We start from the raw sequence: 25,611 nt of genomic DNA on the forward strand, positions 1-25,611 counted from the left end.
AATGTCGAAGGTCGAGAGGTAAATCCCTCTCGGTAAAAGTAGAAGGTCGAGAGGTAAATCCCTCTCGGTTAATGTCGAAGGTCGAGAGGTAAGCCCCTCTCGGTTAAAGTCGAAGGTCGAGAGGTAAACCCCTCTCGGTTCATGTTGAAGGACGAGCGGTAAATCCCGCTCGGTTAAAGTCGAAGGCCGAGAGGTAAATCCCTCTCGGTTCATGTTGAAGGACGAGCGGTAAATCCCGCTCGGTTAATGTCGAAGGCCGAGAGGTAAATCCCTCTCGGTTCATGTTGAAAGACGAGCGGTAAATCCCGCTCGGTTCATGTTGAAGGTCGAGAGGTAAACCCCTCTTGGTAAATGTGGAAGGTCGAGAGGTAAATCCCTCTCGGTTAATGTCGAAGGTCGAGAGGTAAACCCCTCTCGGTTAAAGTCGAAGGTCGAGAGGTAAACCCCTCTCGGTTAAAGTGGAAGGTCGAGAGGTAAATCCCTCTCGGTTAATGTCGAAGGTCGAGAGGTAAACCCCTCTCGGTTAAAGTCGAAGGTCGAGAGGTAAACCCCTCTCGGTTAAAGTGGAAGGTCGAGAGGTAAATCCCTCTCGGTGAATGTCGAAGGTCGAGAGGTAAATCCCTCTCGGTAAAAGTAGAAGGTCGAGAGGTAAATCCCTCTCGGTTAATGTCGAAGGTCGAGAGGTAAACCCCTCTCGGTTAAAGTCGAAGGCCGAGAGGTAAATCCCTCTCGGTTCATGTTGAAGGACGAGCGGTAAATCCCGCTCGGTTAATGTCGAGGGTCGAGAGGTAAAGCCCTCTCGGTTAACGTAGAAGACCGAGAGGTAAATTCCTCTCGGTTCCTATTGCAGGACGAGCGGTAAATCCCGCTCGGTTAATGTTGAAAGTCGAGCGGTAAAACGCTTTCAATTCCGCCAACACAGCCTCCCTCAAACTCATCAGTCCTATAGTTAACCACGGCTAAAGCCAACCGCTTAACTCGGACTTGGGGGGCATAATGTATAGTATAAAATATTAACCGAGTGGTTACAAACAACCAACCGGATATTCAGGTAATCTGTTTATATCTTATTCTGTTTATATTTTATTGGGCTTATATCAGCTCAGGATCCATGAGATAAATTATAAATACAAAGCCAGGGCCAAAAGCCAGGTACGTTCCACTTACGCATTATTCACTCTGCGCTACTCTCAAATATTCAATAGTGATAATCATTCACTAAATATTCAACCAAGAGCCGAGGCTCTTCAAATCACACGCCTAACTTGGGCGTCGGAGTACCTTTTGCAGGTACATCCTCCCTCGTCAAGAAGGAGACCGATCGGTTTGTGTCAACACCGATCGGCCAATAGCAGGAGTTTGGAGGCGAGCGAGCGGCCCAGACACGTCAGCAGGTTAGTCTCTCGGTCCCAAAAATATCTACCGAAACAATTTTAATGATAAATCATCTTATTTTTGTAACTTATTTTTCAATGTTTTTAAGTTGTCTAACAAGATAACAACATAACAATTATTTGATTATAATTATTGAAGTCAGGATTGATTTAAGATTAGTTTAATATTTAATTAGTAATTCAATTTGTATTTAATTATATGATTTATTTTTATTCTTATATTTTTCGTTTACTTAATTACGACTTAGCATTGATTAAGTAAAGTTAACGTGTTTTAAATTGGTATTAATATAATTTAAAAATTGTCACGTGTGAAAATATGAATTATTTTCTATTTCGAGACTTTTCTGATTTAACACGTATGCTTCAAATTTTGGTAATTCAACCAATTATACGGCAAACCTTTTACATTTTGACATATAATAATTTTTAAATAGAGTTGACGTCAATTTAATAAAATATATCAAATTAATTTGATTTAAAACATATTAAAATTTATTTATATAAAAAATGTATATATATATATATATAAACCAAAATATGTAATAAATCTAAGGAAAAAATTACTAATTAGGCCTTATTTAAATGTTATATTTGGTTGCGAGAACAATGTCATTATTTTTGTGGTAATGCAATTTGGAAATTTATGCGTAGACGTTCTAGCCTATAAAGTTTTGTGGCGTCGTTTCTTCGTTGTAGAGTTCATGGTGGACTAGGACTCTCTACTTAGAAGTTACTTGAATTATAAAGGAAGTGTCATGTTGCATTGAATATTCTTTTGGTTTTTGGTTAAGTGTCAAAACTTATTTTTCTTCTTAGGTTTGGGATTAAAATAACTGGTTAGCAGAGTTTTGGGGATGGAGTGTTCATTATGTTTATGTTTGATGGTTAATTTTGGAGTTTCTTGTTTTTTTTTCCTAATTAGAATTCTTTTGTCCATTATACATTTTTGTAAGTGGACTAATCCTTATTATCGGTGTATTATGTATTTTATATTATTTTTAATTTATTTGTGTATTTTTCATGTTAGACAAGGAATTTTTATTTACATTATGTAACATGTAGGAGAGGTGTTTTGAGATTCTGGTCTACTGAGAGAATTTAGTGTTGGAATATAATGGTAAGAGATGATAAAACAAATTTGTATATGTGAATATTTGTAGATAAAATTCGCTGAATGTTAATTGATATGAGTATTTTAATTATTCATTCGTTAACGGGAGTGGATATAAATATAACGTATCAATTTAGAAAACAATATTTTTTCCTAATTTATGTTATTAAATTTTATTTGATTTTTTTTTCTAAAATTTAAGTGATTAAAATAAAATTATTAATAAAAGAAATATTAATAATTGAAGAATTTTTTACATTTTTTTCATTTAGATCTATGAAATTGAAATTAATTTAAAATAATTTTTAAAAGTTATACTTTCATGGAACTCGTTTAAATTTTTTTTCTAGAAAGATGAATTTCTTTATTTAAATTTATTTTCACTAGTGCAGAAAGGGGTTTTAACGTCTCCCAATAGACGTCCGTCCACAAAAGCCCCAACGTATATAATTGACCGGTGGCATATTAGTAAATAAGTGGAACTGTAGACGTCCGTCCTGGGGCTAGCCGGACGTCTATAATGTTATGAACGTCCGTCCTTGGAGACGGACGTTTATAGGCTGAACAAAGTGAACACGGGTCAGCCCTTTGGACGTCCGTCCTTGGTCGCGACGGACGTTTATAATGTTATGGACGTCCGTCCTGGGGGACGGACGTTTAATAGGCTGAACTAGTAAACACCTATCAGCTCTTTGAACGTCCGTCGTTGCCCGAGACGGACGTTTAAACTTGAGTGAACGTCCGTCCTAGGTGACGGACGTTTATTGGGCTGAACAGTGAAAATCCATGTGCAGGCTTTGAACGTCCGTCCCTGGCCGAGACGGACGTTTATACTTGAGTGAACGTCCGTCCTAATTGACGGACGTTCATTAGGCTGAACAGTGAAAATCCATGTGCAGGCTTTGAACGTCCGTCCGTGGCCGAGACGGACGTTTATACTTGAGTGAACGTCCGTCCTAAGTGACGGACGTTCATTTGGCTGAACAGTGAAAACCATTTGCAGGCTTTGAACGTCCGTCCCTGGCCGAGACGGACGTTTATACTTGAGTGAACGTCCGTCCTCAGTAACGGACGTTCATTTGGCTGAACAGTGAAAACCATTTGCAGGCTTTGAACGTCCGTCCCTGGCCGAGACGGACGTTTATACTCTAGCGAACGTCCGTCCTCGGAGACGGACGTTAAAAGGCTGAACGTTTATAGTTGAACGTTTATACCCATTGCAGCCCTTAGACGTCCGTCTCAGGGGGACGGACGTCTACGAGGCTGAACGTTTCAATTTCCCAAGTAGGGAACTTACACGTCCGTTTTGGGAGGGCTCGGACGTCTATAATAAACACAGACGTCCGTGCCCCTATAACGGACGTTTAAGGTACTGACAGGGTGGTTGGATATTTAATTCTCTTCAGGCCCTCAACGTCAGTCCTACGAGGGCTCGGACGTCTATAATATTATAGACGTCCGAGCCCGTATAACGGACGTTTAATGTACTGACATGGGTGGTTGGATATTTAATTCTCTTCAGGTCTAGAGACGTCCCTTATGCGGGGCCCGACGTTTATACTATTATAGACGTCAGAGCCCTCGTAGGACGGACGTTGAGGATCTGCCATGGGGAGTTGAAACGTTCAGTTTGTTCAATATAATAGACGTCAGCTCCCCAAAACGGACGTTTATCATATTACAGACGTCGGCGCACCCAAGGACGGACGTTTAAACCCACCCGCGAATATCATTTTTAAATCATCAAAGACGTCACATTAGTGACGAACCTGACGTCTATACTCTTATAGACGTCCGTCCACAAGCTCGCCGGACGTCTAAGAGTATAATATCGTGCTCCCGCGAACCAGTGACCAGTTAACGTTTGGAAACGCACTGTTCATCGTCTTCCTCCGCAAAACGCTGCTGCGCCATTGATTTCCAGGTGAGTTTTCTCGTTTTTGGACCGTTTAAATTCATTTTCAATCCGATTACATTGCTCTGTGATGAAATACCTTTGATTTGAACCGATTAAAAATCGTTTTCGGTCCGTTTTTTTGTAGACTCTTGCGTGTTCTTGGAGGCTTCTTTGACTGTTTTTGGACTGCGTTTTAGGCCGTTCACTCGTCCGTTTTCATCATTTTCATTTCGAATCTACTTTCCAGGTTAGCTTGTTGGTTGAAATTTTTTTGTATGCATGTAATTGAGTTTTGTGAATGCACGTTTTTTACTGTAAAATGTGACTGCGTAATTGGCTTTTGAATATATCTGTATTAGTTGTGTATTATATAAGTATCAAATCTGGTAACACACTTCAAAACAGACAAGATTATTTGCAAACATGGATGGATGAGTCAAAAAGAGACGTATACCTTGTGCCATACATTGACGGGTAGGTGTTGTTATATGTGGTCAGTTTATTATTATAGTTTCGTTAATTAGTTGAATAACTATTTGTCCTTCGTGATAGGTCGCACTGGCAGCTGATGGTAATCCTTCCCAAACAATGTAAAATTATATTTTTTTGTTCGTTGCACAGGAGGATGAAAACTGAGTTGAGAACCATGCTTCAAGGGTAAGTGTTTCTCCAAAAATGACTTTGAATTTGATGTTCACCTTCAACTTTTATGATAAAATAGTCATATTAATTATACTTTGTGTTTTCAATCTGTACAGAGTTATTGGTAAATCTCGTGGTCAACTGGTTCAAGTTTTGTATCCAAAGGTTGTAAGTCATTTAACGTTTCCTTTTCATTTATGTTATTGAATGATCTAAATTCTTAACTATTTAGTTTGTTATTTTAGTGTAACCACCAGGTAGATTCATGGGAATGTGGCTTCTATGTGATGTGTTGGATTAAGACCATCATTCGAGCAGTCATTACAGATGACTGGAATGAGGTAATGATGTATACCTTCAATACATTACAAATCATATTCATCTACAACTATATATGAAACAATAATGAATCTTTGTTGAATTTTGCAGCGCTTCAAGACTACATCGCCTATTACAGAAGACACAATTAAACAGATAAGGCAGGAGTGGACCGCTTATCTTCTGCAAAGATGGAGTTAGGAATAGTTATATTTCTTGTTGAACATTGTTTAGTTTTTTAGTTTAAGTTTTATGTTGATAGTTTGGTAGTGGATTGAACTCCACATTAAGTAGAACTTTGTTTATATAAAACGCATTTTTATATTATTGCAAAATTGTTCTGGGACATTTTTCTGCTTTTCAGGTGTGGTTTTATTGAAAAAATAAACTAATTTTTAAAAAAAAAACGCCCAGTAGACGTCCGTTAGTGCACAGTCGGACGTCTACAGACGTCTGTCAGTGCACACACGGACGTCCACCCCCAGCTCCTACCTAAAACATTTCAGCAAGGTAGACGTCAGGGGGGAGGAGGCGGACGTATATATAGACGTCCGTCCAGACACAACGGACGTTTATATAGGCGTCCGTCCAGACACAACGGACGTTCATGTAAACGTCCCTCCTGACACAACGGACGTTCATGTCGACGTCCGTCATGACACAACGGACGTTCATGTAGACGTCCGTGCTGACACAACGGACGTTTTACAGAGACGTCCGTCCTGCCACAACGGACGTTCATGTAGACGTCCGTGCTGACACAACGGACGTTTACAGAGACGTCCGTCCTGCCACAACGGACGTCTGAGCGACGTCACCCACATAAACGTCGGGCGTACGCCGGACGTCAAAAGGCCAAAATATCGGACGTTAAAACCCCTTTCTGCACTAGTGTTTCTAGAAAGATGAAATTTCTTTGTATATTTGATTGTCTAATTTTATTTGAATTATATTTTAACATTATACATTACATGTGACAACGATACAATATTAACTTGTAAATAATTTTTTAAATTCAGAATTTTTTTTAAAAAATTAATAAGTACACATGACATCATGATTCATAGTTGATTAACTACTTAAATAATATTATAAAAAAAAAATAATTTAGTAAAATAAAAATTACATTAAATACCTAAAAATGAATAAATCTTATATTAACTAAAATCGTAAAAAATATGAACAAAAATTAATCAATTAAAGAGTGAAAGAAAAATATGTTAATAATTAATTTAATCTTTAATAAAACTTTATAACACATAAAATTCTAAAAACATTTTAAAATTATTTAAAAATTTAAAAAATAATGAAAATAAAATTCTAATAAACAGTTGTTTTGGCACAAAATAGAAAATCTCTAAATATTTCGTCATTAAGGTAAAAAATAATTCGAGATTAAACATAAAATTTATAAGCTTCTCACGGGTTGAAATAAATTTAAACTTTAATTATATTGTAAGTAAAATTTAAATATATTTAAAAGACATTGATCGTTAACAGTGAAGAAAGCCTGTAATTGATAGTTTAACGTGTCGGTCCTCCCTTTAATAGCCGGCGTTAAACATACAGAATCTTAATAGGCGTCGGTGTGACAGCACAGACGCCATTTGCTTTGTTTTTTACTTCATTTATCATTTTTTATAAACTCACTTTTGACTTTAGTTCTGTTAATCAAAACGCAATTGAGTTTGGAGAATGAAAAGAATAATCAAACCTTCATGATCGTCAAATCTTCTACACTGTTCACGGCAGCATTATCAATTAATAATATTTTTCAATTATTGAATCACTTTTTTTATATATTTTTTATTTGTTCTCGTCACCAATGACAACAAGTACAGGTCTTAAATGAAAGTGTATCCTATTTTGGTGTAAAAAGAAATATAAAATAGGAAAATGGAAAAATGTACCGACGAATATAATTTAGTGAAAAGGTTCATATAAATTGCTTTCTACAACAACTAATATTTGACGAAAATAAAATTGTGCAAATACATGAGGTGTTTGTTTTCAAAGATGTAAAGTGTAGAAACGGAGACAAAAAAAGCTAGACACTTAATTATTAGAAAATATAAAAAAGATAGATTTATGAATGATTTTATTTTTTATTATTTTCTTTTTCATTCTCTCACTATTTATCTTCTGGTTCAAATTCTTACTTGTTTTTCATCAGAAAAGCTATCATTCAATCCCATGAGGTCAAGATGACGATTGTTCATTTCAATTAACTTCGGGAGCACATGCTCTGCCAGTCAAACTTTACGACTTTTAGATTGATTTGTGGGTGGAGGCATTATTAAAACTTATTTACCAATTTAAGAAAACGAGTTTTTAATACACTAGAAAAAAAAATAGCTATATTTAGTGACATGATTTTAATAAAATATAATTTTTATTTTTTATTAAATAATTCTTAATTTTTACTTTAAATTTGAAAAAAAAAACTCTAGAAGAACTATAAATGTATTTTTATTGAGTTTGTATGATCGTGTTTTCTAAAATGATATTAATGTAAAGTTATATTAAATTATTATTATTAAAGAGATCTAATTTAATTTGTCGAATATATGTTAAAAATACTATTTATATAAATTAATATACCATCACATTTTATAGTATTTTATGTATAGCATTATTTTGTATATTTACAGCATCTTTATTTTCTTAACTCGATTAAAACTTTTTCAAAACAAAAAATATCTCGAAACCCACCTCATCTCCCATGTCACACGTCACGACAAAAGCAAAGCAATAGGAAACATATGTCAAACAATACCATTGTTATATATAAATAAAAGTATTATTTTAAAGTTGGTTCTGTATTAAATATTCCTAAAAAGTGGATGTTACAAGAGGCATGTACGCAAGCAACTCCTCCTTAAGATCCACCTCTCCAATATGATTATGATTGTGGTGTTGAAGTTGAAGTCGTACCTAGGAGCTATCGACATTAATTTGAAAACGACCACCGCCATCGTTCCACTATAAAATCAAACGTTTGATAGCCGAGTTGGATGCAGCTACCACTTGCATATTGTTTTTCATACACAAGTGCAATCTAAGGAAGAGATAACAAAGATGGGTTCTTTGGGAACAATGAATAAACCCCATGCCGTGTGCATTCCATACCCAGCTCAGGGTCACATAAACCCAATGCTAAAGCTAGCAAAACTCCTTCACTTCAATGGCTTCCACATAACCTTTGTTAACACAGAGTACAACCACAGACGCCTTCTCAAATCCAGAGGGACTTCTTCCCTTAATGGTCTCCCTTCATTTCGTTTTGAAACCATCCCCGATGGTCTACCCGACTCTGATGTGGATGTCACACAGGATATTCCCTCCCTCTGTGACTCCACCAGAAGAACTTGCCTCCCTCACTTCAGAAACCTTCTCGCTAAGGTTAATAACTCAGATGCCCCTCCGGTGACCTGCATAGTTTCTGACGGCGTCATGAGCTTCACCGTTGATGCTGCCCAAGAATTGGGTGTCCCTGAGGTCCTGTTTTGGACAACCAGTGCATGTGGCTTCATGTGTTATGTTCAATACGAACAATTCATTCAAAAGGGCATAACACCGCTGAAAGGTAATTTGCCCTAATCTTATTTAATGATCCATGTTACCTCATTTTATGTGCATAAATTTTTGGAACCATACTCATTTTATGAATTTTTTTATTTTATTTTCATGAGGGTAATTATTTGTCCACTCAACCCCTAAAACTGACGTATTTAGTATATGTATTGTGTGTCTAACCGTCAATACGACAGTTAAGTATACCTTTCAGTCTTTTTTTTCAGAAAGAATTGTTAAATGATTTTATTTAAAAATTTGTTTTAATAGTTTTGAAGCATCAATATATGTGTGTATATACATATTATAATAATATACAAAATAAAGACTTTCAAAATACCATTACTCTTACGTGATCTTTTATATGTTTGGTATTTATGTTATTTAAATTTAGTAAGTTATAACTTTTGTGTGTTTGCTATGTAGACTCAAGTGATGTCACGAACGGGTATTTGGAGAGTACCATCGATTGGATACCAGGCATCAAGGAAATTCGATTGAAGGATATTCCTAGTTTTATTAGGACCACAGATTCAAATGATCTTATGCTTGATTTCGTGCAAGGGGAGTGCAAGAGGGCTCGAAGAGCTTCTGCGATACTTTTGAACACGTTTGATACCTTAGAGCATGATGTGTTGGAAGCGTTCTCGTCTATTTTGCCTCCTGTTTATTCCATAGGTCCTTTGAATTTACTTGTGAAGAGTGTTGATGACAAAAAACTGAATGCAATAGAGTCCAATCTCTGGAAGGAGGAAACTGAGTGCATGGAGTGGCTCGGCACCAAAGAACCTAACAGTGTTGTTTATGTGAATTTCGGGAGCATCGCAGTTATGACTGCTGAGCAACTGGTTGAGTTTGCATGGGGACTTGGTAACAGCAACAAAAGCTTTTTATGGGTCATAAGACCAGATCTTGTGGCTGGTGAAAATGCTGTTTTACCTCAAGAGTTTGTGAAAGAAACAAAAAATAGAGGCCTTTTGTCCAGTTGGTGTTCTCAAGAGGAGGTGCTGAATCACCCTGCGATTGGAGGGTTTTTGACACACAGTGGTTGGAATTCGACCTTAGAAAGTTTGTGTGCTGGTGTTCCAATGATATGTTGGCCTTTCTTTGCGGAGCAACAGACCAATTGCAGGTTCTCCTGCAAAGAGTGGGGGGTTGGGTTGGAGATTGAAGATGTTAAGAGAGACAAAATAGAGAGCCTTGTGAAGGAGTTGATGGATGGTGAAAAGGGTAAGGAGATGAAAGAGAAAGCCCTGCAATGGAAGGAATTGGCAAAAAGTGCTGCTTCTGGCCCCTACGGAACTTCATTTCTTAATTTGGACAACATGATTCGTCAAGTTCTTCTCGACAAAAATGTTATAAATCAGTTTTAGATTAGTTCGTTGCTTTACATGTATTTTATATTTCGAAAAAGAAGTACAGTGTGAATTTATCTGAAGAATAATGTTTAATTCATTTTGAATTTGAAAAATGTTTAATTCTTTTTCTCTTCTTAGTAGTTGAGGTGTGAGTAGGATTTTGTTAATATATATCTATCAGAACATCAAAGAATTGCTGAAAGAATAGCATAAGATTAACTCACCATCCTGTTTCGGGACATTCAGTAGATGGATACTTGACTTGGAAAATCAAAAGGAGTTTGATATGTTAGACTTATTTACCATTTTGAGAAAAAAGATGTAATTCTAAAAAAAAAATACTAAAACCTTAAACAAACAAAAGAAAAACTTATTATTGTACTTTCCTTTTCCTGGCGTAGTATAATGCAATCTAACTAAATAATGATATTTTTCTAATATATATCAATCCTCTTTCTAGCAACTCCAAATCCTTCTTATCAAATTTACTGTTCAGTTCACCCTTAATTTTTATTATTTTTTAATATTAAATTATCAAAATGTCATCAATATACAACAACAATACTATGAAAAGACCTTGTTGCAAGAAATTATTATACATAATATGTTTAAAACTAATATTATTAATTAATGAACTCATCAATACTACGGAAAGACCTTTTGCAAGAAACCGGAAGTATATCCAAGTATTATACCTAATATGTTTAAAACTAATATTATTCATGAACTTTATCAAAATGATTATTCCATTGCTTTGAGGACTTTTTCGGACCATATACAATCCTTCTTATCTTCTACTTCAAATCATTTTGGTTGCTTCGTGTAGATGGTCTCCTCATCATCCATATAAGAATGCAATCACAATGTCCTTTTGTTCTAGCTAAAGGTTAAACTCATCAACCATGACTAATATCTATATATGAATTTTTGCATAACGTCAAAAGAGACACTACAAAAATAAGTAATTTTAAGAGGGGTTTGTTTCCGGCGGTTTGGAAAACTCCGAATAAGTTCCGCGGTTTATGCTTATAACCGCAGGTGGCTTTTTATTTTGAATAATTTTTCGGCCATCCTTATTGTTCACCTTCTTTTCCCGCACCTTCATTTCTAATTCCCTAAATCTAAACCCTAATTCCCTCCCTCCCTCTCCGCTGCCTTCATCAAAATCTTCCCCTGCTACGTGTTCGTGGAGCATCTCTCCCCGTTGTCTTCATCAAATTTTCTGCCAAACCCCTTTCCTACATCACAATATTTCCCCTCTGCTTCGTGTTCGTTTCTGCTTTGTGCCTTCCCCTGCTTGGGCTGAGCGTCGACGTCGATGCGGCAAGGTCGAGGCAGCGAGGACTCTGTTGAGGCGAATTTTAGCACTCCCGTTTCCAACCCCTCCAACTCAAATCCTCTCTGGTATGTTCATCTTATCTCTTCAATCTTCATCTTATCTCTTCAATTAGATTATTGTTTGTGTTCTTTTCCTCTTGCTTGAGCCTCCGATTCCTAATACTTAGTTCCTCTCCTTCCTCTTTTACTTCCCATTTCAATTCACACTAGGTATGTATTCATCTGTCTCTCTATCTATATCTTCATTTTTCACTCTAACCTAATATTATTCATCGTTTCTAAAGATCATCTCCTTCAGGTTTGTGATTTCTATGTTTATGCTCTTTTATTTTTGCAATTCGTATTATATCAAAAGCAATTTCGCAAAGATATTTTATGTACTTGATCTTTTTGGATAACAGTTATTTACTCCTTTGAACTTTGCAGGTCTTGCACGCTGGTGGAAAATTTGGTGGTGCCAACAGTGGGTACTCTGTCTCAGGAGGTTTGCACGGTGTATATTATGTTTTTATATTTTGACAAGGTATGGTAAGAAAAAACATTAGTTTTAATTTATAAAATATGTAAGCAATGGTACAAATGAATGTCTGGAACTTTTTATATGGTTTTTCCAACCATCTAAATCATGCATAGCCTTAACTTTACGCAACACTCATTCATTAAGATTTTCAAACCTAGAATAGATAAACTAGATTTTTAAAATTCTTAAATTCAGCAAGGAATGGGAATTTGGCATTAAAATTAGTCCTCTTCATTCATTTTGATAGCTTTGTTTTGAAATTTTCCAGAATTCGAATCTTTTTGTTGTAAATTTGAATTTTTTCTTTTACATCAGAGCACTTATATCATGTTTTTGTTTCTTTTCTTCTTTTCTTCAATTACATAGCTTCACCAATTTTAATTGTGTTCTTTTTATTCTTTTAAGAAAACTAAATTACCTCTAAATGATAACTTCATAGTGAGCACTGCATCAAAATAAGGCCATTTTTCCAGGTTATAAACTTCTTTGTTAAGTATAAGGCATTGATACTCTAGTATAAACTGGTTGATGTCCTAGCACGAATCCTTTGTGAAAACACATGTAAAGTATACATTATGAGATGTGTGAATAAAAAAGATGTGCCATTAACTGATAAACAAAAACAAACTGTGAAAACATATATCAGTTAAATGTCATTCTAATAAAACATCTTCTTAGTAGCTCTCTTTTAATATGCTTCAACATGGAAGCTCTCTTTTAAGCTTATTATTATTATTATTATTATTATTTCACTTAATTATATAATGTTTTTGCTGTAGGAAATGAAAGCTTAGAGAGAAAGGGTACTTGTTTTCTAGGGCACTTTTGTGGTCATCACATGCATGTCTGCTTTTCTTCTTCACTGTTCCTTTGAAGGTACCAAATTCCAGTAATCTTTTAATTCAATTTTGGTTGTTTTTTTACTCGAAAACTGATTCACACTTTGAACGCTACTTAAACACTCTTTGATTTTGGGGAATCGTAAATACATTATGCAAAGACATGCATTTTTAATATGCCTAATTGTGTGAATGTTGGATGGGATGATTCTTGCTGGCGACCACTTCAAGCTCCAATTGAATGTGTTCGCTTCCGTTGTCGTTGAAAGGTTAGGCAACGCTAAACAGCCCATCAGTGACTTCACTAGACGCCTCTTGCTTCCTCTCATAGAGGTAATTACCTTCAATTCTTGGAATTGTTATTTATGTATAAGGATGTTAGTGAATCGTGAATGCAAAACCTCAGAAAGAATAGAGTTTGGTAACTGAGGTTTTTGCAAAAGTAGAGAATCTCAAATCAATTATAACGAAAGTGAAAGAAACACATTTTAGTGGATTTTCTCATATATGCTTCTGAAGGAAATGAAGCCGCCTGCAAATGAGCATATAAAGGTTCTCGTGATGGTTCAGTGCTAGAAGGTAAGATAATAAGTATGTGAAGTGTAGGTTTCATTGAATTTTATAATTTATATATCATTTTAATGATTCTAGGTGATGTAGTGAATTAAATTTTTGAGAAACAACTAGCTTGAGAATAAAAGAATGCGATAACAGTGATAATAATAATATAAGTAGGGTGATGGCTGAAGAATCCTCCTTTTGAAGAGTTGGAATAATTTGATTGAGTGGTTGTGAATGTTGAGATTAATTTTCTACATTTTTGTGATTGTGTTTGTTAGTGATAAAACACCCCTCAAGTTAGGATTTTAACGATTTGATGTAAATTTACTGGTAAAGGAAGATAGTTGATTCTCGTATTGCTCTAATATTATTAAAAACCTTGATGACTTCAATATATAATTCCAGGCTGTTAATATGGCTACAAGGAAGCTTACTATCAACCAACAATGTGTAAGAAAACTTGAACCCTCACCAGTACCGGCGGTTTTCGTAAAACCCCTGCTAGTACCGGCGGTTTTTACAAAACCCCCGCTAGTACCGGCGGTTTTGACAAAACCCCCGCTAGTACCGGCGGTTTTGACAAAACCCCCGCTAGTACCGGCGGTTTTGACAAAACCCCCGCTAGTACCGGCGGTTTTGACAAAACCCCCGCTAGTACCGGCGGTTTTGACAAAACCCCCGCTAGTACCGGCGGTTTTGAGAAAACCGCCGGTAATTACTTAGCGACGCAGCTTTTTCCGGCACTTTTCCTAACCGCGGGTAACCTATTTTTCGGGGGTTAAAACCGCCGGAAATGGAAAAAATAACCCCCAGTAAAAATGTAGATTTTTGTAGTGAGAAAACATCATTATAATAAACTCTTTTCTTTGAGTAATGTCTAGGGTTACCAATCTTGTCTTGAATTTTTGTTGATAAATTCCTAAATTACCATCTTCAAAATTGAAAATTTATTTATAATTGATCAACCCAAAACCCACAAGCATAAAAACAAAAGTTTAGGTATTGTTAAGATGAAGCAATTTCATCTTTCAATTCATGGCGTATAGCCACTGAATCTCCCTACTTGCTAATGCAGATGATACACTAGAAAGTTATTCTTCTAATACCTAACAACAACTAAGGACTATGCTATAAGCTTTGCATATTCATACATTAATGCTATAAGCTTTGCATATTCATACATTAACGAAGCTTTAATTGTTCTGTTTGTTATATCTGTAATAAGTTTGTAATCATCAACACATCAATTTTCATTAAATGTAAAAGAGCATTTGTCTTTATTACTACATCAGAACACAAATGTAGTATAATCACTAATGCAAATTAAACTTTCTATAACAAGATTTTACATCTGCTTTTACGAAAGCCAGTGTAAAATATGACAGTGTGACATTTTGGTCATTAATTATGAAATGATATATTACATTGGTTCACTACTGCATTACGAGGATATGGCACCGGTTGGTTTTATTTATACGCACCGGTTTTACAACCGAAGCATATTCGGACGAGGTAATAAGACATTGGTTTTATGCCTCGGTTATCAACCGAGTCAGAAAAGAATGGTTTATGCCTCGGTTTTTAGGTAACCGAGGCGGTAACTTGTTTTTTTTTTTAATTTATTCACTGTGAAATGATCTTTTAACGTTCCCAAAGCTTAGGCATCATCTCTTCACTGTCAACCAACAATAAGCCTGTTTCAGTAAGAACAACAACACAGAAAGCATACAAAGAACTCAAGGCTTCATTTTGGGGGTTCATAGCATAGTAAGAACTCAAAGCATGTTTCAGTAAGAACAACAACACACGTATAAACGAAGTCAAACATAATATCACACACACACAGAGAAGTTTCGAGAAGATTCTAGGCCTTCGCCGCAGGCAATGATTCGGAGGCCGTCGGGGGACCACTGAAGGTGGTCGATGCGGCCGGAGATCGTTTCACGTGCTCCAGATCGTGACGGTACCGGAGGCGTCGGCGGAGGCGACCCACTCGCCATTGGGGGAGAAACGCGCGATGGTGGCCGGAGGCTCACGATGACCACAGATCTGGCATTGGAGGCTCACGATGACCACAGATCTGGCCTCCATGCGCGCTGCGAGTCCGACGGCGGGCGGGGGGATTGCGGTTCGACAGGTTGTGGTGAGGATTCCGACGAGGGTTCTAGCGGCGGGGATTTGGGCTTGACAGGGTAGGAAACTGGTTGGATGATGATGGGTTGGGAGGGTCTGGCGGGAGGGTTTGAGTAAGAATCGGAGGAAGAGCAGAGAGAACTAGAGCCGCGGTGAGAACTAGAGGCACCGGTGTCAGTTATCGGAGAATAAGCGACAACAGCGAGAGAACTGGAGGCACCATGGAGTCCTTGGAAGAAGCACCGGCGGAGGGAGACAGACACCATCTTGATGGCTCGACGGAGAGGCAAAGATGAGAGAGGCGTGCGAGAGAAAATCCCGTGCGAGAGAGAAAGATGAAAGTCTTTTCAGATTTTTCAGATTTTAACCTAAAGGGGCAGCCCATTATGCTTCGGTTGGGCCTCTACCCGAAGCAATAACGCATATTATGCCTCGGTTCTGAGTTGAACCGAGGTAATAGCGCTTTGTCAGAAAAAAAACTCCTTGGCAGTGGTGAAGTGACATGACTTTTATGCTTTGGTTGTCCTTTTACCCGAGACAGTAAAAGACATAGGCACCGGTTCAAAAATAACCGAGGCATATAATCACTCAGTATTTACAAAATTGCCACCGCGCTTTTATACGCTTCGGTTTCAGTAAAATCGAGGCGTATATAGCGCGTTAAAATAGCTTTTTTTTACTAGTGGTTAAATAAGGAATCGATGTAGTTTTTAATTTTTACATCGATTATCCTTTGTAATCAATTTAAAATAGTGTTTTGTTTTTTCTGTTTTTAATGGGTAACCTATTTCAATTACATGAAAAACCAATGTAATAGGTGTCTTTTTCTATCAAGGTACTCTATTTTCATCTACACACTTTTTTTTTCTTAAATTTTTATTTTCGCCGCTTGTGTTTCTATTTTTCATTTCTGTTTCTCTTCTAACTTTGTCATTTTCGTGTTTGTTTCGGATCTCTCTTTCTCTACTTTACTATGGACCGAACTAGCCACCGGTTCAAGTAGGTCCTTTTCCACAATGGTGCCTCATATTTACATCATTGGTGCCACGTGGGATTTTGTGCAACCACCATAATGGTCCGTTCTCATCAATGTTGTTGTAATTGCGATAATTCCCGAGTTGAAAAGGATTTAATATTTGCTATGATTTAATATCTTGATAGGATTTAAAATCTTGTTTATTATTATTTCTGTTTGTTATTATTCTGTTGATATAGCTGGTAGATTAGATAAAATTATAACTAATTTTGTTATAATCTTAATGTATAAATATCTGTATCTGCATTATGCAGATATGGGATCATACACAAACTATTTTTGCTTCTCTATTTTTCTTTCTCTGCATTACAATCTCAATACTTGATATGAATAATGATTCTCATTATTTAAGATGGTATCAGAGCTCTTCAATTGAAGAGTTCTGCTTTGCCTCTGATCTTCATTCGGTTCTTGCCCCTTCTTGATTTCTTTGCGTTTTTTTTACCAAACCAACTCATGGCTGTCATTGATCAGAATCTTATCATGAGTAATATGAGTATGTTAATTGCAGCTACAACAAATGCCACTAACAAGGTATCTTGCACATTCTGTGGAAAAGATTACCACACGGCTAAAAATTGTTACAAAAAGAATGACTATCTATCAGGATCTTCAGGATCCTCATACAACAAAGGGATAAGAGGAGGTCGAGGCTATTCATCAAATAGAAGAGGCTTTGGCGGAAGATCAAATTCAGGTTCATACAACTTAAAGGTTTGCACTTTTTGCAATATCACTGGACACACTGTTGATGAATGCTTTAAGAAGCATGGTTACCCTCCTGGGCATAAACTGCACAGACCTATTATGGTGAACAATGCTGCCACAAGTAACACTGAAGGACCCATTGATCACACTCAAGTATCTGACTCCAATGAGTTAAAAATCATTCCTCAGTAATATCAACATTTGATAGTCCTGTTGCAACAACAAACACAATTGGGATCCTCTACAACTACTTCCCACATAAATCAAATTGGTACAACTTTCTCTCCAAATACTTCTTTTATAGGAAATGTGCTACCAATTTCTCATGCTACAGACTATGTCATGTGGATTATAGATTCAGGAGCCAGTGATCATGTATCTTCTTCCCTGAATCTATACTCATCCTATAAGGCTATTGATCCCATCACAACAAAACTACCAAATGGACAACAAACCACAACCTCATATTCTGGAACAGTAAAGATTAATGATTCTTTGTCTATTTCTAATGTCCTATATCTTCCACAATTTAATTTCAATCTTATATCTGTTTCCAAGCTTACTACATTCCATAATTGTCAACTAATATTTCTTGACAATCAATGTTTTATACAAGACAGACACAACAAGAGGATGATTGGAATAGTTGATGCACAAGATGGATTGTATACACTCAAGACTTCTTTTAGCTCCATTAACACCACAATTTGTAATAAGGAAGCCATTAATATTTGGCATTACAGATTAGGCCACCCATCCCATGATAGGTTACATGTAATGCATCAGTTATATCCTGTGATTAATTTTGATCACTCTTTTATATGTACTCCTTGTCATATGGCTAAACAAAGAAAACCTTCTTTTCCTCATAGTAATCTCATGCTTCTTCTATTTTTTTCCTTATTACATGTTGATATTTGGGGTTCTTGTGCTGCTACTTCCATTCATGGTCATAAATATTTTTAAACCATTGTTGATGATTTTTCTATATATGTATGAGTGTTTCCTTTAATCTCAAAAGCTGAAACTCAGTCACATTTACAATCTTTCATTACCTATGTTGAAAGACAATTTAAAACCAAGGTCCTAACCATTAGATCTGACAATGGAACTGAGTTTATTATGGCCGAATTTTATAAAAATAGTGGAATTGTTCACCAAACAACTTGTGTTGAAACCCCCCACCAAAATGGCTTAGTTGAGAGAAAACACCAGCACTTATTAAATGTTACCCACTCTCTTCTTTTTCAAGCACACTTACCAAACATTTTTTGGTCTTATGCTCTTATTCATGCCTCTACCCTCATTAATTGCCTTCCCACTCCTTTCCTAAATAACCATTCTCCACACCAACAATTATACAGTTCTCCTTTTGATATCACCACCCTTAAAGTTTTTGGCTGTCTTTGCTTTGTCAACACCTTGTCAAACAATAGACATAAACTTGATCCAAGAGCCTTACCTGCTATTTTTCTTGGCTATAAACCACACAAAAAAGGCTTCATCACCTTCATACACCACTTCTAATTCCCACCTTCTCACCCACCCACCTTTGCTCTATATTGACCAATGTATGCCCACACCTCATATAGATCCTTCGCATCCTTCTCCACCCAGTTCACCTTCCACTCTACTAGCTCCTAACATTAGAAGATCCACCCAACAAAGAAACAGACCTTCAAGACTATCTGAATTTGAAACTTCTTATGCATCAACTATTACCTGTCATTTCATATAAGAAACTTGCAACACCTTATTATCGATTTATTATGCATATCTCTGCTAACATTGAGCCTAGATCTTATTCTGAGGCATCCAAATATCCTCATTTGGGTTAGAGCCATGGATGATGAGCTTGCTGCATTGGCCAGATTTACCTATTGACAAAACTGTTGTAGGCCGCAAATGGGTTTTCAAAATCAAGCACAAGGCTTATGGAAGCATTGAAAGATATAAAGCCAAATTGGTAACCAAGGGTTACACTCAAATTGAAGGTCAAGACTACCTAGATACATTTTCTCCAGTGGTTAAAATCACAACAGTTAGACTGGTTATAGTTCTTGCGACAGCATAAAATTAGCATCTTAAGCAACTAGATGTTAATAATGCTTTTCTTCATGGTACATTAAATGAAGAAGTTTATATGATACCTCCTCCAGGGCTCAATTGTATCAAACCCAATCAAGTATGCAAGTTACAAAAATCACTTTATGGTCTTAAACAAACAGGCAGACAGTGGTATGCTCGTTTATTTGATTTCCTTTTATCTAATGGCATTCTCCAATCTGCATCTGATCATTCCTTGTTCACCAAACATTCTGATTCCAATGTCACTATTTTAGTGGTTTATGTTGATGATATAGTGCTCAAGGGAAATGATCTCACAGAAATCACTCATATTACTCATCTTCTTGACGCAACATTTAAGATGAAAGACCTTGGCAATCTTAAATTCTTTTTTGGTCTTGAAGTGGCTAGAAACAAAGAAGGTATTTCCATTTCCCAGAGACAATATACTTTGGACATTCTCAAAGATGAAGGTTACTTAAACTCTAAGCCTGTTTCCACTCCTTGTGACTATCATACAAAGCTCAGCACAAATTCTGGCCAACCTCTAAATGATGCAGCTTCATCTTCTTATAGACGATTGATTGGTAGATTGTTATATCTCACCAGCACTAGACCAGATATTTCATTTGCAGTACAACAACTAAGTCAATTTCTCTCAAATCCCAACATAGATCATCAACAAGCAACTTCCAGGATTCTTAGATACCTTAAAGGTGCTCCTGGAAAAGGGATTTTCTTTCCCAACAATAACATCATACAGTTGAAAGGCTTCAGTGATTATGATTGGGCAGGCTGCATTGATACCAGACGAAGTATCACTGGTCACTCTATCTATCTTGGCTCCTTACTTATTTCATGGAAATCGAAGAAACAAGCCACTGTATCCAAAAGTTCCTCAGAAGCTGAATACAGAGCTCTTGCCACCACTAATTGCGAAATTCAATGGTTAACTTTTCTTCTACAGGATCTTCACGTAACTTTTCAACAACCAATAGTCTTGTTCTGTGATAACAAATCTTCCCTTCATATTGTTGCAAATCCGGTTTTCCATGAACGCACGAAGCACATTGAAATAGATTGTCATATTGTAAGGGAAAAACTTTCTTCTGGCTTACTTAAACTACTGCTGATTCCTTCTGCATGTCAGTTAGTTGATATCTACACAAAAGGACTTCCTCCCGCAACTTTCAAATTTCTGGTTTCCAATCTGGGAATGATTGACATTCATTCTCCGGCTTGAGGGGGCTGTTAGGATTTAATATTTGTTATGATTTAATATCTTGTTAGGATTTAAAATCTTGCTTGTTATTATTTCTATTTGTTATTATTCTGTTGATATAACTGGTAGATTAGATAGAATTATAACTAATTTTGTTATAATCTTAATGTATAAATATCTGTATCTGCATTATGCAAATATGGGATCATATACAAACTATTTTTGCTTCTCTATTTTTCTTCCTCTGCATTACAATTCAATACTTTGTTTGAATGATGATTCTCATTATTTAAGAGAAAGTGATTTAAGGATGTGGTTTCAATCTCTCTTTAGTTCGTGCTCTTGCTACACACTCTTTAGATTCTTTTACAAATTTTTTATTTATGCTGTTAATGTTGCTGGCAATGAAATGTTTAAAACTTTTGGAAAGTAATGTTGCTGAAAATATATTGTAAATGGTAACTAATACCATGAGCTTTGTTTTCTTATCTTGCTAATTATAGCTTTTCAACTTCTTGGACTTCCATTTTATTATCTGTCAGGTTAGGGATGTGCCAAAGAATAGAAGCACCCTAAATGTTCAATCAAATGCATAAAAAGCACAAAAACATGTCATAACTTGATGGTCGAGCCAAAACCCCTAATCACAATTGACAACTTGACCTCATAAGAGTCCATTACTGAACGTATATAGTAAACATGTCTAGTTTAAAAAATAAAACGTGGGAGGATATATTAGAATTTTCAAAAAAGATATTGGATATATTTTGAAAAAAAAAAATTAGTAACTTTTCATACTATAAATGTGAAACAAAACTTCCTTCTTCTTTTCTTTTTATAACTATTAATTAGTACAGAAAGTATTCTTTGATTTTGTATTCCTACAATGTACTTACGGTAACGTTGCTTTTCTATTACTTCGAATACATGTTAAAAATAGAAAGAAAAAAAAAACCTTAAAAAGTTAGCTAGTTCTGTTTAAATCAGGTTATTTAGTGAAATGTTATAATAGTATCTAGTGTAATTTTGTTATGTATTTGTTAGTCCCACGTATTTTTCTGTTCTTTTTATTATTGTGTATGAGGTGATGTCCGACATTAATTTATTTAGAAATGTGATCACATGATTTAGGTTTGGAATCGACAACTTAGTGTGGAACCTCTACAATGCAGAAAGTAGTGAAGCATCTATTTATGCCGACAACATGACCGAGAAAGGATTGACTATCTCAATCAAATTCAAAGCAATATCCAATTGGCAAACAGTGAACATCAAATGTTCCACTTGCATTCGCAAGTTGCCTAATCTACCCAACTATATTTGCATTTGTTTTCACGTATTCTCTTATCTCATTATGCAATATTCTAAAACTTATAAATGAGGACTAATATGTCCTTTAAGTGGACTAATATATTCATTGAGAAGATAACTTATGTTTTAATGAGAGAAGAACATACTTCTTAATCAAATATTTATTTTAATGGTATATGAATTGATCTTTAAAACATTAGATCAATCATAATGTTTCAGGACCGATCTCATAAATACTATACCATAAAATATGGTTAGTTAATTTTTATATAAGTGAGCGTAGAGCTTTTTACATTAATAATCTTTTTAAAGTTGGTGTGGAGCATGCTTTTATTTTTGTAATTGCTTTATAAGTTAATAAACTTTAGTTATATAACGATAATACTTTACAATTCGTGTTCGTTTGTCTTTACTCATTAATTTAAAATTTACAGGTAAGATAAATAAATTCCATTGCCGGAGGTAACATGCATATTTTTAAAACATGTACGTTAATGTTGTTAATTTTAGTATGCGTTTAAGTTATATCTAATAATTTAAATATTTCAATATAACGCCATAGAAAGAAAAAACAACTGACTAATATATATATATATATATATATATATATATATATATATATATATATATATATATATATATATATATATATATATATATATATATATTCCAATAAAATAAAATTCACCTGAGAAAAACTATAATAAGCATTTTTTAACTAGGAAAGTGAGGTTTTACTTAAAAGTATTTATTAGTAAATAATTATGTTCTGAATAAATATTTATAGAAAAGAGTACAAGAAATTATTTTCTTATAAATTAAAAAATGTTTAAAATCAATGAAAACACAATTACAATTAATTGAATTCAAACATTTCAAAATATATCATCAACGATTTCAATATTAAAAACACATCATAACTAATCAAACTTAAAATAATTTTACTGACTTTAGAGTTACTTGTATTATTAGTTGTTTGAATTATAAGTAATAGCATAATCAAAGTTGGGCAACTTCAAATGTCTAGATACTTAAGGAAACATCACTAGAACATTGATAAGAAAATGGATTAATGAAGAAAATAATCTTTCTGCATTAACATAATCGGTAAAATTTCATAATACTTATAAACAAAGGTAAAGAAATAAGAATAGTGAAACTTTATGATAAAAATAAATTTTCTCCAGTTGAATTATGATGAAGTAGAACTTTTTCATTCCAACACTTATTACCATTTAAGATTTGTCCATGGAAAATAATAAATAGTTTCGAAACAAAGAGAAAAAGTATAGAAAAGAGGTTAGAAAGAGAGACATACAGAGAACATAAAAAAAAAACTAAATAAACTCAGTATTCAAAAATTAAAAGAAAATGTAATTAAGTACGTTCACAGGAAGAATATGTGTGTATTTCTTCACCCTCTGCTTTGACAGAGTAAAGCTAATATGCACACCTAACAAACATTTATATATATAGTACTTCAGATCATTGCCAAATAATACAAAATAACAGAAAAAAATTTACTTGGTTTTGGGGTTCAATAAAACTGCAGCACAACAATGATTATGGCCTCATCGGCCAGAACTTCCAAAATCAAAGATCACAACCATGATAAAAAACTTTTTGACAGTTGAAAACAAAAAGAAATGTATTTGAACACAAAAAATTGGAAACTTACCACCCAAAATATGTATTCATTTTTTTCCCTCTCAATTATTTTCATACATAAACATCAATAATGCAAATGATGTCATCCTAACATAACATTTTAATTAGAGCTACAACATCGAGACTTACCCTGTTGGCAATGTTGTTGGAAAGCCACTCCAGACCCTCATAGAGACCCTCTCTAGAAGTTGCACAAGTGCTCTAGATATACCTGAAATAAATCAAGACATTGAATGAGAAGGGGTTGCTCACACATTCAAATCTCTTTGGCCAAATTAAATATAGTACTGAAGTTCCAGACTAATCAATGAATGTTCCTCTCATATATATGTAAGAAAATTCAAATCATTAGTATTATCAATGGAAACTTTTAGATAAGGACCATATCTTTGTACCAGTGGCATTGACGGAGTGAATGAAGACCAAACTTGTCAGTTATTTCTGCAGCTTTCGTTGCCTTAGGAAGGTCTTGTTGGAAAAACCAAGCAAAACAACATCTCTAAGTTAATCCTTAAACTCATCCCTTGCCTCAACCATTCGGTCTTTATCATTCTTATCAACCACAAAAATAGACCTTGAATGTTCTAAAAATAAGGCCTCCGTAGTGGACAAATCTCCATATAGCAACTAAAATTATAGCAAAATTACATAAATTGTTAGAATATAGGATAATAGGATAGATTGGGTTTAGAAGTTAAGGGTATGAGTGTCAGTTGTAAAAGGGGAGCGGGTCAGAGCTGCTATAAATAGAGCTCTTGTAACTTTGTAGAGGCTATCAAGTGTATTTTGTGTAAAGTTAGGTCTTTAGCCTGTAGAGAGATGTTATGCTCTCAACCAAGGAGGTTATGCTCCCAAACCATTCTTTGTAAAGAAGATTCTTTTACAGTGAATAATAGAAAAACTCATTCTAATTTCTAGCTACTGTTTGTGTTCTTAGTTAGGTTCCAAACCCAGGAACCTAACAAATTGGTTCGACTTGCCGTTTTGGGAAGCAGCCGGATCATCCAGAGAGTTTCCGTATCAACAAGAGAACTTGCAGTGATCCTTAGAAGAGGGGTGCCAGATCAAGAAGTAATCAAGAAACTACCAGATCCAAATTGGGGGTAAATCGATGATGAGGGAAGCATGGATGGACGATTGGAGGCTCTCAAGATTATGATGGAAGGGATGAAGGTGGAATCCGCTGTAGTGTGTCGGGACTTGCAAGAACTAATGAGGATGATGGGGTGAGGGCTCACAACAACGAAGGACAATCAGGTGGAAGTCAGGCTTCCGTAAACTGGAACCAGCGACAGGTTTCCGTAAACGAGAACTAGCAATGGTGCGAGAAGGATATTGGAGGGAGAGTGGGTGGCGATAACGGTGGGACCCAAACCCACGATCACGGTGGCGTTCACCAGGAGGTGCAGAATCAATGGTGGAAAAGGGTTGAATTAACTGCTTTCGAAGGGCTGGACCCGTTAAACTGGATCAATAGGGCGGAGAGGGTTTTCGAGCTTCAAGGAGTAGCGGAGTAGAAGAAAGTGTGGTTCGCCGACATAAGCATGGAGGCCAGCGCGAGCTACTGGTTCAGAGCCTGGAAGGAGAAAGCCAAGAATCGTTCATGGGATGGTTTGAAGGAAGCCCTGGTGATAAGGTTTGGAACCTATGTTGAGCGTTTGGCAGCATCGAAGGGGACGGTGGCGATGCAGATTGCAAAGGATGTTGAAGAATTCCAAGGAGGCAAAAAGGTAGGAACAAGAGCGGGATTGAAGACCTGTCGTCTTGGGGACGACCGAGCGAAGAGGTGACACTGTCTGAGGCCAATCACCCAGGTAGATCGGGGGTCACCGAGCAATTCGAGGCCAATCACCCAGGCAGATCGGGGGTCACCGAGCGATTCAAGGCTAATCACCCAGGCAGATCGGGAGTC

General features: G+C 35.8%; 2 protein-coding genes and 1 long non-coding RNA gene across 6 annotated transcripts; all 3 read left to right on the forward strand.

The window, feature by feature from the left end:
* The first annotated feature begins 4,795 nt into the window (after positions 1-4,795).
* LOC148205153 (uncharacterized) lies at positions 4,796-5,723 on the forward strand. 2 transcript variants are annotated; one of them, XM_088111584.1, is made up of 5 exons: positions 4,802-4,879; positions 4,958-5,062; positions 5,164-5,212; positions 5,293-5,388; positions 5,477-5,723. In XM_088111584.1, the coding sequence occupies exons 1-5, from the start codon at positions 4,833-4,835 to the stop codon at positions 5,564-5,566; spliced, it is 387 nt and encodes a 128-aa protein (XP_087967710.1). In that variant the 5' UTR covers positions 4,802-4,832; the 3' UTR covers positions 5,567-5,723. The 2 variants fall into 2 exon arrangements, 1 of the variants encoding a protein (XP_087967710.1); XR_015785557.1 differs by having other exon boundaries at positions 4,796-4,879; positions 5,166-5,388.
* A 2,636-nt stretch (positions 5,724-8,359) lies between these two features.
* Positions 8,360-10,416, forward strand: LOC124828638 (7-deoxyloganetin glucosyltransferase-like). Its single transcript, XM_047301994.2, has 2 exons — positions 8,360-8,951; positions 9,365-10,416. Exons 1-2 carry the CDS (start codon positions 8,444-8,446, stop codon positions 10,309-10,311), a joined length of 1,455 nt encoding a protein of 484 aa, XP_047157950.1. The 5' UTR covers positions 8,360-8,443; the 3' UTR covers positions 10,312-10,416.
* Positions 10,417-11,665: 1,249 nt separating this feature from the next.
* LOC148205154 (uncharacterized) lies at positions 11,666-13,314 on the forward strand. 3 transcript variants are annotated; one of them, XR_015785043.1, is made up of 4 exons: positions 11,666-11,700; positions 12,061-12,157; positions 12,934-13,030; positions 13,225-13,314. It is a non-coding gene; the product is annotated as an uncharacterized LOC148205154 (long non-coding RNA). The 3 variants fall into 3 exon arrangements; XR_015785040.1 differs by lacking the exon at positions 11,666-11,700 and adding an exon at positions 11,710-11,932; XR_015785041.1 differs by lacking the exon at positions 11,666-11,700 and adding an exon at positions 11,755-11,844.
* The last annotated feature ends 12,297 nt before the right edge of the window (positions 13,315-25,611 follow it).

This window comes from Vigna umbellata, chromosome 1, assembly GCF_029865625.1.
Source record: "Vigna umbellata cultivar VRB3 chromosome 1, Vumbellata_1.0, whole genome shotgun sequence".
NCBI lineage: Eukaryota > Viridiplantae > Streptophyta > Magnoliopsida > Fabales > Fabaceae > Vigna > Vigna umbellata.

Coding starts and splice junctions, on each gene's coding strand:
- LOC148205153 (XM_088111584.1), top strand. CDS start 4,833: ATGGATGAGTCAAAAAGAGACGTATACCTTGTGCCATACATTGACGG. Junction 4,880..4,957: donor CTTGTGCCATACATTGACGG/GTAGGTGTTGTT, acceptor CCTTCGTGATAG/GTCGCACTGGCAGCTGATGG. Junction 5,063..5,163: donor TTGAGAACCATGCTTCAAGG/GTAAGTGTTTCT, acceptor CAATCTGTACAG/AGTTATTGGTAAATCTCGTG.
- LOC124828638 (XM_047301994.2), top strand. CDS start 8,444: ATGGGTTCTTTGGGAACAATGAATAAACCCCATGCCGTGTGCATTCCA. Junction 8,952..9,364: donor GGGCATAACACCGCTGAAAG/GTAATTTGCCCT, acceptor TTTGCTATGTAG/ACTCAAGTGATGTCACGAAC.